General features: G+C 38.9%; 1 protein-coding gene across 6 annotated transcripts in view; it reads right to left on the bottom strand.

Moving 5' to 3' along the window:
• PACRG (parkin coregulated) overlaps nt 1-18483 on the bottom strand; it is a 530120-nt gene that overhangs the window by 461262 nt on the left and 50375 nt on the right. For all 6 annotated transcript variants that reach the window (XM_061428504.1, XM_061428499.1, XM_061428501.1 and 3 more), the window contains exon 2: nt 5294-5428. In XM_061428504.1, the coding sequence (XP_061284488.1) occupies nt 5294-5428 (135 nt within the window). The remainder of the gene's footprint in view (nt 1-5293; nt 5429-18483) is intronic.

Raw genomic sequence — 18483 nt, 5'->3', positions numbered from 1 at the left:
TTCAGGGAATTTAACCTAAGGATGCAATCAGAGGTGGAAACAAAGGTTTATGTATCTGGGTGTTTCATTTAATATTATTTAGAAATGACATGCCCTCTGAAATTGAAATAATCCTATAATATCCAACAGTTGGGAAATAGTTGATGAAGTATGATTTTAAATTGAAGAAAGCAGGGAAAACCACTAAGGCATTCAGGTATGACCTAAATTAAATCCCCTGTGATTATACAGTGAAAGGGACAAATAGATTCAAGGAATTAGATCTGATAGACAGAGTGCCTGAAGAACTATGGATGGAGGTTCAAGACATTGTACAGGAGGTGGTGATCAAAACCATCCCCAAGAAAGGAAATGCAAAAAGGCAAAATGGTTGTGTGAGGAGGCCTAACAAATAGCTCAGAAAAAAGAGAAGTGAAAGGCAAAGGAGAAAAGGAAAGATATGCCCATCTGAATGCAGAGCTCCAAAGAATAGCAAGGAGAGATAAGAAAGCCTTCCTCAGCGATCAATGCAAAGAAATAGAGGAAAACAACAGAATGGGAAAGACTAGAGATCTCTTCAAGAAAATTAGAGATACCAAGGGAACATTTCATGCAAAGATGGGCACAATAAAGGACAGAAACCGTATGGACCTAACAGAAGCAGAAGACATTAAGAAAAGGTGGCAAGAATACACAGAAGAACTATACAAAAAAGATCTTAATGATCCGGATAACCACGATGGTGTGATTGCTCACCTAGAGTCAGACATCCTGGAATGTAAAGTCAAATGGGCCTTAGAAAGCATCACTACGAACAAAGCTAGTAGAGGTCAAATCCTAAAAGATGATGCTGTGAAAGTGCTGCACTCAATATGCCAGGAAATTTGGAAAACTCAGCAGTGGCCACAGGACTGGAAAAGGTCAGTTTTCATTCCAGTTTCAAAGAAGGGCAATGCCAAAGAATGTTCAAACTACTGCACAATTGTACTCATTTCACCTGCTAGCAAAGTAATGCTCAAAATCCTTCAAGCTAGGCTTCAACAGTACGTGAACTGAGAACTTCCAGATGTTCAACTGGGTTTAGAAAAGACAGAGAACCAGAGATTAAATTGCCAACATCTATTGGACCACAGAAGAAGCAAGAGAATTCCAGAAAAACATCTACTTCTGTTTCACTGACTATGCAAAAGCCTATGTGTGGACTACAACAAACTCTGGAAAACTCTTAGAGATGGGAATAACAGACCACCTTACCTGCCTCCTGAGAAACCTCAGGAGGTCAAATGCAGGTCAAAAAGCAACAGTTAGAACCAGGCATTGAACAATGGACTGGTTCCAAATTGGAAAAGGTATATGTCAAGGCTGTATATTGTCACCCTGATCATTTAACTTAGCCTGGAATGCCGGGCTGGATGAAGCACAAGCTGGAATCAAGATTGCCAGGACAAAATATCAATAACGTCAGATATGCAGATGACACCACCTTTGTAGCAGAAAGCAAAGAGGAACTAAAGAGCCTCTTGATGAAAGTGAAAGAGGAGAATGAAAAAGTTGGCTTAAAACCCAACAGTCAAAAAACAAAGATCATAGCATACAGTCCAATCACTTCATGGCAAATAGATAGGGGAACAATGGAAACAGTGACAGATTTTATTTTTGGTGCTCCAAAATCTCTGCAGATGATGATGACTGGAGCCATGAAATTAAAAGATGCTTGCTCCTCGGAAGAAAAGCTATGACCAACCTGGACAGTATATTAAAAACCAGAGACATTACTTTGCCAACAAAGGTCCATCTAGCCAAAGCTATGGTTTTTCCAGTAGTCATGCATGGATGTGTGAGTTGGACCATAAAGAAAGCTGAGTGCTGTAGAAGCACTGATGCTTTTGAACTGTGGTGATGGAGAAGACTCTTGAGAGTCCCTTGAACAGCAAGGAGATCAAACCAGTCAATCCTAAAGGAAATCAGTCATGAATATTCATTGGAAGGACTGATGCTGAAGCTGAAACCCAATACTTTGGCCACCTGATGGGAAGAACTGACTCATTGGAAAAGATTCTGATGCTAGGAAAGATTGAAGGCAGGAGGAGAAGGGGATAATAGAGGGGGATAATAGAGGATGAGAAGGTTGGATGGCATTACCGACTCAATGGACATGAGTTTGAGCAAGCTCTGGGAGTTGGTGATGGACAGGGAAGCCTGGCGTGCCACAGTCCATGGGTTCCAAAGAGTTGGACACGACTGAGTGACTGAACTGAACTGAACTGATTCATCTTTCATAGATCATTAACTTGCCCCTGATAAGTATATAGAAAATTTTGCTACAAATATCTTGCAAAAGTTTTTTCATATTTACCAAGGAATGTATGATAAGCATAGCCATCTCAAAGATGCATATGCTAGTCTTAGTTTTTCATTTTAATAATGATTCTCAGATAGTTATAGTCTCCTATCTGGCTAGCGGGTTCAAGCATTTATTTTTGACTGAATTATCTTATCTTAATCTAGAGCAGCACTGTCTAATATGGTAAGCATGTGGCTATTTAAATTTAAATTAATTAAAATCTAAAATTTAGTTCCTCGGGCTCACTGGGGACATTTCAAGTGCTTAATGGCCACATATGGCTACTTGTAATGTATTAGACATTACAGATGAAGCACATTTCCACCACTGCCGAAAGATGCATTAGACCGTGCTTGGATCTTTAGCGATATGACGAGGGATACACTAAACTGCACAGATTCTGGCATTTGGTCTGCCCTGTTGTTTTGACATGCGGAAGAAATGATCATTTTTATGTGCTCTAAACTATGACGGCAGTTCAGGATGTGGGTTGAGAAACCTAACCTTGCAAAGACATTTCTTGAAATTCTGATAAAGGAAGTGGATCTCCTTGCCACTTAATTCCATACACCATTTCAGGTCTCACAACCACTCTTGGAGTCCCAGGGGTGTCACAAGGACTGTGGAGAGAGGACAGGTACTTTCCTGGGAATCAGAGCTACTCAGAAGTGTTTAGCAAGGGGCAAGCTAGGCCATGAGGTGAGAAGTTCACTTGACCAGAGCTCTATCCGCACACAAGGGAGTATAGTGCCCGGTCTGGGGCGGTTTTTAGTGTGGTTTTTGCAGGGTGCTTGGGGAGCCCTGCTTTCTTAAACATTCAATGTCCATTCCTTAGAAATGTTATCCTAAAAGAAGGCCTCTGGTCCTACCAAGTATCACACGTTCCCCACAGTATATGTGCCAAGAAATAAATACGAATAAATATGAGAGATCGCTCACAAGCCTGTGCTTAGTAAGTTTAATGTTTTATCTTCAGCATTATAGTAGTACAATTGAAATCTGGTTGGCAAAGGTTTAAAGGATAGACGTCTACCGGTTATAGGATAAGACGTCTTTTTAAATGTATGCTATTATCCTACCAGCAGCAGCAAATAAATTGCTTCCTCTTTAATCTGACTTTTTAGCTTGCTGAATCACTACAATAGTCAATAGTAGCTTAAAAGAATTAATATAGCTATAAAAAAGAAAAGCAGTTTATATGCCATCTGACTGCTGGAGTACCAAAGATAACGCAAAATGATTCACCCTATGCTTTTATTATTTTCAAGATAAACTTTTTTTTGTCTCTTGACATTTCTAGAAGTTACTCAAGATTATTCAAGCAGGTCAAAAAGAATCTATAGATTCTTTTATTGATACAATTTTTATGTGCTAAAATTACATAAAACACCAAAATCCACTTGTTTTTCATAAGGAAATATGGCATATTCTTTTACTCAAAAGGAATCAAGTTCTTAAGAATCTCTGTGTTACCATGCATGAATTGGTACGTTGACACAAACACTAAATCCATGTAATTAATCAAAATCCATGTAATTAATACAAACCAATCCCTAATTAAAGTTTTTAAGATGGAAATATCTAAATTAGTTATATTGCTATATATTTTTTCTCATCATGCACATTTTCATATAACAAATGCAAATTTTAAGACAAATGATTAAAACCAAGATAATAATGTCCTTCATTTGCCTAAAATATATAACAAAACTTAATAACAAGGACAACTTTAGATTTCCCTTGCCAAATAACTTTTTAATAAGTTCAGTAACTGGATATTATGTGACTGCTCAAGATCTAGAAACGTTTGATAATTATGTGAAAACATTTAAAGACATACTAGAAATAATACAATCAATTCTTTCAGTTTTTCCAAAAGAGAAGGAAAAAGTTAATTTTAATGACTCTTTCTAAGCTGTTTATTTTGATGAATTCTTCACTTTGATCATTCTTATTTTTTAACATAAATTTGTTACTAATTATAAACAATCCTGACATTCGCCCTTCAGACACTACTGTGGGACTTTTTTGCTACATGGATCAATTGCTAAATTCAAAATATTTGGCAAAACCTTTTGTGCTCCTTAGCCTGATGGTATGCTCACACACGGGCAACTGCTTTCCAGTCTTCAGGCAGAGAAGCCCTTTTAGCTGATAAATATCACCCAAAGCAAAGTCCTTGATAACAAAAAATAATTAAATAGCAGAAGCTGGTTAGAGATCAGCATTCATTTTTCAAATTAAATGTAAAAGCCTTCTCCAGTTGAGAGATTGGCAAGTTTTTACAAATAACACCAGCGAGCCTTTTAGAAAGAAACACAGCCCCATTAGAATGGAGTCATTAGGCAATACATTTATTTTGAAGCCAATTAACCTTTTGTCAGAAAAATGTCGGTGCTATAATGCTTTCAGCGGCCGAGGTCAGTCTCTAACAGAGCTCGTATGACAGCCAATGCGCCAGCTGACACGTGCTGCAGACAGAGAGGAGAGGGCCTCCGTCAGAGCCCGCCTGCTTTTGTATTCCACTCTGCATTTCCAGGGAGCAGACAATCTTGACCTATCCATTTAGGTAATTAAAGCTTCCATTTGGAAGTGTCCTGCAGGAAGGTGAAATTTGGGGGGAGATAAATGGCTGTTGCTCTCCGCATCCAGCCACCAGTTTCATCATTTGATGGACTGCCTGAAACGGGCTGGAATGCCAGGCTCTCATAAAAATAGAGATGGATCGGTCAGCACACAATTCTCTAAGGCAAAGCAACTCTGTCATTTTCTTTTCCTGCAGGCTGTAATTTAATTGTTAGTCAAGGTGGGCAGCTGACACAGGGGCTTTCTCTAAGAGCTTACCCACCATCTTCCACTCACCGAGAAATCACTCCAGCTTATTTACTTATCAGTCGAGTGTGTTTGGCACTGGGAGATAGCACTTCCACAGCGAGCACAGCTGGTTCTCGCAGCTCTGCAAGGACTTACCTTCCACGCTATTTTGTTTCCTTTCGAATCATGTTCAAGGGCAATTGGGAAGTCTCCTCGTTCATAAAATTTTCGAAACGCTGTGGGTTTGGTGGGTCTTTCTTTGAATGCTCCTGCACTTGGAGGGCCTCTCACCTTCAAAGGAAAAAATAAAAAAATAAAAGTAGGAATCAGGTTTTAAAACACATGGGAAAATGCACGATGAAAAGACTTTGGCTTTTTTAAGTTTCATTTTGTACAAAACGTTCTGGAAGACAAATCAAATTATCTTAATAATGGGCAACAAAAATCTCACAAACATTTGGAGAAAAAAAATGTATAACACTGTTAAGGATTTATTTTATTTCAAGCTATTTTACAAAGTATTCCTAGAAAGTGTCACTTTTAAAATATTACTTTGTAAGGAAGAAAAGCCTGAACTTTTGTTTAAGGAAAACATTTTAATAAAAGCAACTAAGTTCAGAGTGTTAAAACTTTTAAGATTCCTAATAACTGCAATTTCTAATCCAAGTCTGATATATTTTGTGGAATATTCTAGAAATAAATTTAAAATATCACCTTCAAATCTTTCTATATAAATAAAATAAAAATATGTTCTCAAGGTATGAATATAACCACAAAACCATAAAAGTGTGGTAAAAATTTTGCTGTTTAATTGCTAAGTTGTGTGCCATTCTTTGGGACCCCATGGGTGGTAGCAGGCTAGGCTCCTCTGAAAATTAAGTAATGATAAATGAGAGAGTTTAAAAAGAAAAATGGTGGTCTACATCTGATAACATGAGTTTCAAAAAAATGAACATTAGAAGAGATTCTATGAGAATCTTTCAACCTGTCAAATTGATTTTTATCAATGAAGAAATATCTCATATTAAGCTATTCACATTGAGTACAACTTTAAATCTGCTACAAATATCTTGTAGCATTATTTACATATGAACTAATTTATTAGGTTACAAAATTCAAAGTGATTAGTGAAATGTTTAGGAAATTATACTCCATTGTGTTGTTCAATACATATAGTCTAAACATTATTTTTTTATGCCTCTTTATTTTAAAAAAGGTAAATTATTATTCATTTATTAGGTTAATAAAATAATTATTTTGTCAATTCTTAATATAAACAAGATAGCAAATAATTTACCTACTATCTTAATATTTTAAATTATTTGACATCATGTTAATTTTTAATATCTGTGTGAAAAATTCTAATTTTAACAAACTACATATAAAAGTATATCTAATATGACAAACAGATAAAGACAAACATGTTTTATCTGAAGCTCACATAAAGACTAGTTTTAGAAACTGAGTGGAATATTAAGAAACATTAAGATGATTAAATGCTGAAGTGGAATTGAGGAGTGTGGTAACATGGAGGCCTTTATTAGAGTTTAAAATGATCTTCAGTACATAGCACACTGTCCCCAGTATATGATTGCATAGGTTACTGAGAAGACACTGGGCAGTAGAGAAGTAAGATTTCCTTTTGCTCATTAAAGATTTGAAATTTGGTCTGGTATTAGAATTATTAGCCGCTATTTTCAGCCAAGTTCATTCAACTGTTAAATAAGCATGTGCCTACGGCAACTGCTTTGTTCAGAGCTCTGAGCTGGATGCTATACAGAAGGAGATGTTGTCAACAATATTAGTATGATGTCCTTCCCAGACTTTGGGGATTCATGGAACAATAAATTTTGAGTCACATTTTTGGGAACTGATATAGAATTGACAGATTTTTATTTTGCCAAGAAGTTACATTTACAAAAAATAATTACTATCTACCATCATGTCACCATTCTAACATACCCTCCAAAGGTGGTAGAACACACTCTAAGGAAAGAAAACGTAGCCAGCATGCATACGTATTTATAGAAAGTTATAGTGCTCCCCTGGTGGCTCAGATGGTAAAGAATCTGCCTGCAATGTGGGACACCTAGATTTGATTCCTGGGTTGAGAAGATTCCCTGAAGAAGGGAACGGCTACCCACTCCAGTACTCTGGCCTGGAGAATTCCACGGACTGCACAGGCCACGGGGTCGCAGAGAGTCGGACACGACTGAGTGACTTTCGCTTTCCCTGTACTTCACAGCACAATAGTGTATGCGTGTGTGCGTGTGTAGGTGTGTGTTTATTACACAGCACTGATTACTGGTCACTTCTATGGTTTTGAAAAATTAGCTTTTTAATGGATAAAGAAAACAACTTTGTGTGTGTGTGTGTGTGTGTGTGTGTGTATAATGGATATTGTTTTTGCTGTTTAGTTGCTAAGTCATGTCTGACTCTTTTGTGACTCCGTGGACTGTAGTTCGCAAGGCTCCTCTGTCATTGGGATTTCCCAGGCAAGAATACCAGAGTGGGTTGCCATTTCCTTCTCCAGGGGACCTTCCCAACCCAGGTATCAAACCCGCATCTCCTGCATAAGCAGGCAGATTCTTTATCACTGACCCACCAGGGAAGACCTATATTGGATATCACTCAACCATAAAAAGAAGTAAGTCCTGCCATTTGGAACAACCTGAATATTCGTTAAGGTCTAAGTGAAATAAGTCAGACTGAAAGACAAATACTATGTGATAATACCTTCTGGAGGAATCTAAAAGAAACTCATGGAAACAGAGTAGAATGATGCCTGCCAGGGCCTGGGGGTGTGTGGCATATGTTGCTTATCTTTTTTTATTCACTTTACAACCTTCCTGATTCTTGGTGTGACAACTGATTTCTTTATTGAAACCTGGACATTGGCACGTTGTGAGACTCCAGATTTTAAACCTTCTGTTTCAGCTGGTTTATGCTGGTATCTCTCTAGCAGAAAGAGCTGGGGGGTAGAAGTACTGATGTCCCAGCTGGCCTCGGTTGGGGTGGGTGGAGAGAGTGCCTCATCTCTCTGGGTGAGGGTGGGAGTTCAGCACCTTGGCTTGCACCACCACCGTCCTGGCAGAGAAGGGGAGCAGTGCCCACCATCGCTCCCCACCCTGACATCACAGATGGAGCAGTCTCACTACCAGCGCCTGTCCCTCTGACACCACCCCAGTAGGAACGGAGAAGAGCCTCTTATTACAGCTGGCTGGGGTGGACACACAAGACGGTTCCAGTGGTCATGTATGGACATGAGAACTAGACCATAAAGAAAGCTGAGCACCAAAGAACTGATACTTTTGAACTGTGGTGCTGGAGAAAACTCTTGAGAGACCCTTGGACTGCAAGAAGATCCAACCAGTCCATTCTAAAGGAGATCAGTCCTGAGTCTTCATTGGAAGGACTGATGTTGAAGCTGAAACTCCAATAATTTGGCCACCTGATGTGAAGAACTGACTCACTGGAAAAGACCCTGATGCTGGAAAAGATTGAAAGCAGGAGGAGAAGGAGATGACAGAGGATGAGATGGTTGGATGCCATCACCAACTCACTGGACATGAGTTTGAGCAAGGAAGTTGGTGATGGACAGGGAGGCCTGGCGTGCTTCAGTCCATGGGATCTCAAAGAGTCGCTGTGAGTGCTAGGGAATCTTTTTTCAATTCCAGTAGAGATTCACTATAATCCCTCACTTAAAAAAATCAGCTACAACCATGATTTAGATTTCTTTGTCTTATCATCATCTCTTAACCATCTTTTTCAGTTTTTTTTAGATGCCAATTTATCATTTCTGCTGTTGAGAGCATGCCTCTCGTTTGTTTATCTGGCCGAAAATTTGTTTGAGATTAGGCATCTTTCTCCTTTTTCTTTGTGTTTATCTTAAAATCAATTTCTCTTCCTTTTTATCTCTTATTCTAAATATACTTTATTTCTTTCTGGTTCAGAACTCAAAGTTCTAAATGTCCAAACTTTTCAAATAATGAACATATTGCTAAGATGCCCAGAAGGCTTTTTATAAACTCTAATAGACAACTTACACTTCCTCTTTCTGCCCATAAATATTCATGGGCTCTCTACGAAATGATTCCATACGTACAATTCCATGGAAATCTTTACTTAGTTTTACAAAAATTGTCCATGCTAATATGCAATGACTTAGCAGTGACAGGATTTTATTATGTTATCTTCTGTTTTCATATTTCTGCCATTTACTTATTTAAAAACACTAGATTCTCTGAAGTCTGCTATAGGTCCATTCCAAATTAATCCTTGGAGTCTCAAGAGTTACAATTTGTAAAACCGATTAGAATATCCCCACCTAAACTTGTTAATGCAAAGGGACATTACCTAATTTTATGCAAATGCTCTGTCATTATATCCTTAGATAATATTTTTTCTGTTCCAAATTTATACCCACTTAAAGCTTACAGAAAGATATACTATTTTTAATATTCCATGCATAATTCATTCCAACTAATTCTAAAAATCTGTACATAAAAAAGTGAAATATAATTAATCTCTGAAAAGGTAATAAAGTTATTATTACTGGATATCACACAGTTGGATACAACTTGACTAAATAAAAACAAAGCAAAAAATATTGTTAAGGATCCTTATATGTCTCATACAAAAACTACTCTAAGTTTTATTTAATGTCTTAAGAATTTAATTTCGATTTATATAAATAATATAGAGCAAAGAGGGAACCATAAATCAAACTAGATTTGTGGGAAAATGCAATTAGGATTTGCCCGAATGGTGAGGGCCATCCGTAAACCAATTAGGAAGAATGGATGTTGCAGCTGAATTCTTTTAATAAAATCTAATGCACTTGGGAACCGAGATACTGAATGCACTCTGAAGCGACTACAGATGACAGCACACTTTATATGCCGACATCTATTGAATGTGCTGTAATGGGTTTAGGACTTAAATCACAGTCTCTGTCATAAGGTCACAAAACTAATAATAATTAGTAGGAAGGGACTTAAGTTTCTCTAAAATTCCTCATCATATACTTTGAAAGTTTCTTTTCAGTAGATCTGTTTTTTAGCATAAAACAGTGTCAGAATTTATTTTTGGGGGCTCCAAAATCACTGCAGATGGTGACTGCAGCCACGAAATTAAAAGATGCTTACTCCTTGGAAGGAAAGTTATGACCAACCTAGAGAGCATATTGAAAAGCAGAGACATTACTTTGCCAACAAAGGTCCATCTAGTCAAGGCTATGGTTTATCCAGTAGTCATGTATGGATGTGAGAGTTGGACTGTGAAGAAAGTTGAGCGCTGAAGAATTGATGCTTTTGAACTGTGGTGTTGGAGAAGACTCTTGAGAGTCCCTTGGACTGCAAGGAGATCCAATCAGTCCATTCTAAATGAGATCAGTCCTGGGTGTTCATTGGAAGGACTGATACTAAAGCTGAAACTCCAGTACTTTGGCCACCTCATGCGAAGAGTTGACTCATTGGAAAAGACTCTGATGCTGGGAGGGATTGGGGGCAGGAGGAGAAGGGGACGACAGAGGATGAGATGGCTGGATGGCATCACTGACTCGATGGACGTGAGTCTGAGTAAACTCCAGGAGTTGGTGATGGACAGGGAGGCCTGCTGCTGCTGCTGCTGCTAAGTCGCTTCAGTCATGTCCGACTCTGTGCAACCCCATAGACGGCAGCCCACCAGGCTCCTCTGTCCCTGGGATTCTCCAGGCAAGAACACTGGAGTGGGTTGCCATTTCCTTCTCCAATGCGTGAAAGTGCAAAGTGAAAGTGAAGTCGCTCACTTCACTGACTGAAGTGTCTGACTCCTGGTGTGCTGCAATTCACGGGGTCGCAAAGAGTTGGACACGACTGAGACTGAACTGAACTGAACTGAAAAAGCTAAAAAGAAAAAAAGAAGACTTTTACTTCAAGTGCAGAAGCTACACTGTGTCTCTCTAATGGTCCATTTGGCCAACTCACTAACATTGAAACAATAAAATGCAAAGACACTGATTTCCTAATTTCATTAGGAAATATTTCCACATGAAACTTTAAAAAAAATTAATTAATTTATATCAATGTAGGCTAATTACAATATTGTAGTGGTTTTTGCCATACAGTGACATGAATCAGCCACCAACATGAAATTTGGATTCATAAGATCACTGTGATTAAGCATCTGGTGGGCCAGAATTACAGTTTCCGAGCTACTCAGGCAACAGGATGTTGGCCCTAGGACTGGTGAACTCGTTGCCATCAGTCTAGATTTCTGAGTAAGGAGTAATGTAATTCCGTGTCTGTCATATTTGCCAGTCATAATTGTTTCAATATATCAGAAAAATGCAATGCCTCAGGTCTCCAAATAACCAGAAAAATACTTGTAAAAGATTGTGTGCAAACTAAGTCACTTGGGTCGTGTCCAACTCTTTGGGACCCTATGGACCATTAGCCCTTCCGGCTCCTCTGTCCATGGGATTCTCCAGGCAAGAATACTGGAGTGGGTTGCCACGCCCTCCTCCAGGGGATCTTCCTGACTCAGAGATCAAACCAGCATCTCTTATATCTCCTGTATTGGCAGGCAGGTGCTCTACCACTAGCACCACCTGAGAAGCCCTGCAAAAGATGAACAGGTAACAAATCTGACTGTAATGGTAGGTAGGGCAGCACAGCACTAACAAAAGTGAGCTCTTTTACAAGGCTCACTGGTAAAAAAAAAAAAAAAAAAAAAGTTTTACCTGGTAAAGTTTTTATAAGAAGTTTTAACAATATAACAAAACACTGTAATAGTAATGTTTTTGTTAGTAAGAGCCAAGAAGGATAACAAGTGCCTTGTATTGTAAAATACACATATTTCAATAAATATTCCATATATATGGACACACTGTGGAGTCCTTTAAAGCCAGGCCCTATGGCAACAGTGCTTCCCTGATAGCTCAGTTGGTAAAGAATCTGCCTGCAATGCAGGACACCCCAGTTCGATTCCTGGGTTGGGAAGATGCCCTGGAGAAGTGATAGGCTACCCACTCCAGTATTCCTGGACTTCCCTCATGGCTCAGCTGGTAAAGATTCCGCCTGTAATAGAAGAGACCTGGGTTTGATCCCTGGGTTGGGAAGATCCCCTGGAGAAGGGAAAGGCTACCCACTCCAGTATTCTGACCTGGAGAATTCCATGGACTGTACAGTCCATAGGGTTGCAAAAAGTTGGACATGACGGACTGAGCAATTTTCACTTTCGCTTCCATGGCAACAGTGAGTTTTAAAGAAAACTTCCAGGTGATTTGTGTGTTTAGTTGCTCAGTTGTGTCTGACTCTTTGTGACCCCATGGACTGTAGCCTGTCAGGCTCCTCTGGCCATGGGATTTTCCTGGGAACAATACTGGAGTAGGTTGCCATTTTCTCATCCAGGGGATCTTCCCCTCCCAGGGACCAAATCTGCATTGCCTGCATCTCCTGCATCGGCAGGTGTGTTCTTTACCACTGTTAGTCACTGTACTAGAAGGTGGGGTTTGGGAAAAACTTAAAGGGGAATTACCTAGGGCACATCACTAACTGAATGAAGAGGTCTGGAAGCAGAGATGAGACAGACTTCTGACTACGAAGATACAAATAATTAATTTAAGTTACATAAATAATAAACTGCCAAATGGAGGGAAATCTTATTAAATCACTTACTATCCTATCACCTATTAATATGTTTATGCTTTCTCTCTGGACTTTTTCCAAAAAAATATATGCAAATACCATTTTTTTCATTCTTATGTCCTTTCTATTTAGTGTAATTTTTCACTTAGTATAATATGTTTTGAAGTTGTTATTGATATCAAAATGTCATTTTTTTATGGCTAAGCAACATTCTAACTATTTGCAATTATACTTGGAGTTTATATTATTTCAATTTATTTTGCCTTTTGTAATTAAATTATTATAAACTTTTCAGGTATATCACTTAATCCACATTTTATATTACTTCCTTCAGACAGAATCTTCAGTATGAGATGATATCAGAATTTGTATTTTATGATTCTTGATAAAATTATTTGCTAATTAAACAGGAGAACAGGCCTTCTGTTTTAGTCTCTCTGGGATGCTATAACAAAATGCCATAGACTGGGTGACTTCAACAAGAGAAATTTTATTTTCTCAGTTCTGGAGGCTGGACATCTGAGATCAGGGTGCCAGAAAGGTCAGGTTCAGAGAGCGAGCGGGCTCTGGGCTCTTTTCCTCTGACAAGCGTGTAGTCCCATTAGAGACACCTAAGCTCTCACGAGGCGTCACCTAAACCCAGTTTTTGTTGTTAGTTGCTCAGCTGTGTCTGACTGTGATCCCACGGACTATAGAACTTGCCAGGCTCCGCTGTCCATGGAATTCTCCAGGTAAGAATACGGGAGTGGGTAGCCATTTCTATCTCCAGTGGATCTTCCCGACCCAGGGATCAAACCCTAGTCTCCTGGTTGTAGGCAGATTCTTTACCATCCAAGTTACCAGGGAAGCCCCAGTTCAGTTCAGTTCAGTTGCTCAGTCATGTCCAACTCTTTGTGACCCCATGAATTGCAGCACACCAGGCCTCCCTGTCCATCACCAACTCCTGGAGTTCACTCAGACTCACATCCATCGAGTCCGTGATGCCATCCAGCCATCTCATCCTCTGTCGTCCCCTTCTCCTCCTGCCCCCAATCCCTCCCAGCATCAGAGTCTTTTCCAATGAGTCAACTCTTCACGTGACGTGGCCAAAGTACTGGAGTTTCAGCTTTAGCATCATTCCTTCCAAAGAAATCCCAGGGCTGATCTCCTTCAGAATGGACTGGCTGGATCTCCTTGCAGTCCAAGGGACTCTCAAGAGTCTTCTCCAACACCACAGTTCAAAAGCATCAATTCTTCAGTGCTCAGCTTTCTTCACAGTCCAACTCTCACATCTATACATGACCACAGGAAAAACCATAGCCTTGACGAGATGAACCTTTGTTGGCAAAGTAATGTCTCTGCTTTTGAATATGCTATCTAGGTTGGTCATAACTTTCCTTCCAAAGAGTAAGCATCTTTTAATTTCGTGGCTGCAGTCACCATCTGTAGTGATTTTGGAGCCCAGAAAAATAGTCTGACACTGTTTCCACTGTTTCCCCATCTATTTGCCATGAAGTGATGGGACCAGATGCCATCATCTTCATCTTCTGAATGTTGAGCTTTAAGCCAACTTTTTCACTCTCCTCTTTCACTTTCATCAAGAGGCTCTTTACTTCCTCTTCACTTTCTGCCATAAGGGTGGTGTCATCTGCATATCTGAGGTTATTGATATTTCTTCCAGCAATCTTGATTCCAGCTTGTGCTTCTTCCAGCCCAGGGTTTCTCATGATGTACTTTGCATAGAACTTAAATAAGCACAGTGACAATATACAGCCTTGACGTACTCCTTTCCTATTTGGAACCAGTCTGTTGTTCCATGTCCAGTTCTAACTGTTGCTTCCTGACCTGCATACAGGTTTCTCAAGAGGCAGGTCAGGTGGTCTGGTATGCCCATCTCTTTCAGAATTTTCCACAGTTTATTGTGATCCACACAGTCAAAGGCTTTGGCATAGTCAATAAAGCAGAAATAGATATTTTTCTGGAACTCTCTTGCTTTTTCGATGATCCAGTGGATGTTGGCAATTTGATCTCTGGTTCCTCTGCCTTTTCTAAAACCAGTTTGAACATCTGGAAGTTCATGGTTCACATATTGCTGAAGCCTGGCTTGGAGAATTTTGAACATTACTTTACTAGAGTGTGAGATGAGTGCAATTGTGCGGTAGTTTGAGCATTCTTTGGCATTGCCTTTCTTCGGGATTGGAATGAAAACTGACCTTTTCCAGTCCTGTGGCCACTGCTGAGTTTTCCAAATTTGCTGGCATATTGAGTGCAGCACTTTCACAGCATCATCTTTCAGGATTTGAAATAGCTCAACTGGAATTTGATCACCTCCAGTAGCTTTGTTCATAGTGATGCTTTCTAAGGCCCACTTGACTTCACATTTCAGGATGTCTGGCTCTAGGTGAGTGATCACACCATCGTGATTATCTTGGTCGTGAAGGTCTTTTTTGTACAGTTCTTCTGTGTATTCTTGCCACCTCTTCTTAATATCTTCTGCTTCTGTTAGGTCCATACCATTTCTGTCCTTTATCGAGCCCATCTTTGCATGAAATGTTCCCTTGGTATCTCTAATTTTCTTGAAGAGATCTCTAGTCTTTCCCATTCTGTTGTTTTCCTCTATTTCTTTGCATTAGGTTTAACTGGGAAGCCCCAACTAAACCTAATTTCCTCTCGATGGCCCCACCTACAAACACTATCACACTGGGGGTTGGGGGCTCAACATAAAAATTTGGGGACACAAACATTCCGTCCATAGCATCAGTTTGGATTATGATGTTTAACAAGTGAGGATGAACATTTTCACACTGTGGTACAAATGCTACATGAATATGTTTGCGAAGGTATGTTCATGTATTTTCTATACCAAAATCAATTTGTGTGAGCTTTTTATATGAAAAGATATGAACCATATTTGCATTTACAATAAACATCTCCTTATCATTTTATTTTCCATTTTTATTTATTTAGCACTTAAAAGCTTAAATTTTTTACAGGAAAGCTCTTTCTCTTTACTTGCTCTCTTACCTCCAGCTTTGCCTTGTTTAGATCACTCCTTTGCTGCACAATGAATATTTTAATTGACTAATTAAATCATATCTCTCATCTACTTAAAATCCATAAATGATTTCCCATTGACATGCTACACAAAGACCTTTGCAAGCGGACTGTTGCTCTCCCCAGCATTCGTCTACAAGTGCCTGGGCAAAAATTATAGTAAACACCTGCAGTCCTCAGACATGCCCAGATCTCGTGGGTCTCCATCATCCTGCTTCTGATCAATCTGTATTCTCTCTCCACCCTTTACTTTTTATCCTCCTTTTTCTCCTGAAACTACTAACCACCTTCAGGACTAAGCACCAGCCTCATCTCTCCTAAGAAACCTTTCCGAATAAACCATATTCGACCCTGTGGTGGAATTAGGTTCTTCAGGTTATGGTTGAAATGCCAGGGGGACAAACCAGATATGGTCATTGAACCAATGGAACAATCTGTATGGCGATTATTAGAGAGATCTAGGCTGTCAACATGGAGAAGGCAATGGCACCCCACTCCAGTACTCTTGCCTGGAAAATCCCATGGACAGAGGTGCCTGGTAGGCTGCAGTCCATGGGGTCGCTAAGAGTCAGACACGACTGAGTGACTTCACTTTCAATTTTCACTTTCCACTTTCCTGCATTGGAGAAGGAAATGGCAACCCACTCCAGTGTTCTTGCCTGGAGAATCCCAGGGACGGTGGAGCCTGGTGGGCTGCCGTCTATGGGGTCGCACAGAGTCGGACACGACCGAAGCTACGTAGCAGCAGCAGGCTGTCAACAAAGTTGGTCTATAATCAAGTGTTTGAGTTAAGTCGATGGAAACTGTCAAACATTTCTAAAGGAAAGTGTGTGTGTGGGGTGGGGGGTGGCAAATGTGTGTGTGTGCACATGCGTGTTAAGTTGTTTCAGTATAGTGAGGAAAAGGCTGGGGACCCAAAATGCTACTTGGAAATTTTAGATTCTATAGGAGAATAGAAAAAACCGTCAAAAGGGTGGCGAGTAATTGGGGAAAGTGAGTAAATCATAGAAATCAGCGAATGAGAGGGACACGTCTTGCTTTGTTTCAATGATACAGGGAGGTGAATTAAGAAGAAGATGGAAAGACCTCTGAAAATTAAACAGCTGTAGTGACGTGGGAGGGTGAAAGCCAGAATATGTGTAATCCATTGAGAAAGCATGAGGAATATGAAGCAAAACCAGGTATACGTTTTGGGAGTTTTGCTGCACTATTGGCTGTCAAAATATGAGCTGCTGGCAAGGTGTCACTGTTAAAGTAGGGTAAAGTTAGTGGTAATTGGAAATGAGGAAAGAAAAGAATATCAGTAGACTATAATACTGGAATTCATAAACTATCCAATCACTTATGGAACCAGAATGGATTTTAAACTAGAAGATATATGGATAACTAATACACTTATCTAATATGGCCAGAGGAACCTATAAAGTAGCATATAGATTTTTCAGTGTTAGAAACACAAATCTGAATTCAAGAACTTATGGTCATATAAACTAAAATATTAATTAGAAACAGAGTTTTAAAAATGGCTCTAAAATAGACATTAACTATATCATCCATTCACTGAGAAATGAATTGAATACACAGTGTTTCCCAGTCACTAGGATTGGTATCATTGGGGACAAAAAGATATGTCAAACATATTATCCTCAAGATATATATCATTTAGGAAATGTGCTAAGAATATCTCCTAGAATCTTATATAGAAGTAAGAATGTAATAACTGTCACAGAAAGATATATAGAATTCTGAACACTCATAAGATAAAACATTTGGGTTTTAAGGCATTGTTCCTTTTCATTAGAAAATATTTAGCCTTTCAGGGTACCCATACTTTTCAGAGGAACTACATAGATATATATTGTAGTTTCCCATAAAGCTGAATTTTGTACAATTTTAATTAGAAATAACTAGAGAATTATGGTTGCTGTACCACAGATTTGTCTATTCATAACCATGTAGTTAATAATTCTTAAATCAGAATTAATTTGCTTGGATTTTCTGTTTATTTTTACATATAAGTAATTATCAATTATTATCACAATTTTATAACCAAAAACTCAACATTGATTGAACCAGTATGTATTCTTTTCTATGTAACACCTCTTACATTAAAATTCACATATTCTATTTTGAAATTCATTTCCATAAATGGGAAAATTTTACTTAAAATACGCCTTGTTGGTTTCTTAAAATCAAAGAACTTAGTCTAAAGTGTTTGCAGAGACTATTTTATATATAATTAGCATAAATAAAAACTAATATTAGCATTGCAAATATTAGAATAAGTTGCATTTAAATTAGCACTGTCATATGAGGATTACAAAAAAACCCGAATAACTTATAATACATTTTTTCAGATACGTCGCGTAAGAAAGATTAAGTGTCAGTGAAAAGAAAAGGAAGGAGTAAAATGACAAATACTTCAATTAAGAAATTTTGAAGACTTTGGTACTAGACTTTTCAGCTTGGCCACAAATTATATCTTGCCTTGTCCCCAAAAGGGTCATGAAGACACTGAGGTAGAGAAGGAGCATAAACTTGCAGAGGGTGGGCTGTGTCACAGCCAAGGCAAGCAATCGCACTCTCAGGAGCCTCAGCTTCCTCATGTGTCAGGTTAAAATATTACATGGGCTGATCTCTAGGATCCTCCCCACACCTCTATAAACAAAGATGCATATTTATTAA

Source organism: Bos javanicus, chromosome 9 (genome assembly GCF_032452875.1).
Source record: "Bos javanicus breed banteng chromosome 9, ARS-OSU_banteng_1.0, whole genome shotgun sequence".
NCBI classification, from domain to species: domain Eukaryota; kingdom Metazoa; phylum Chordata; class Mammalia; order Artiodactyla; family Bovidae; genus Bos; species Bos javanicus.
The sequence above is the reverse complement of the archived record's forward strand: the minus strand, read 5'-3'. Positions and strand labels throughout refer to the sequence as shown.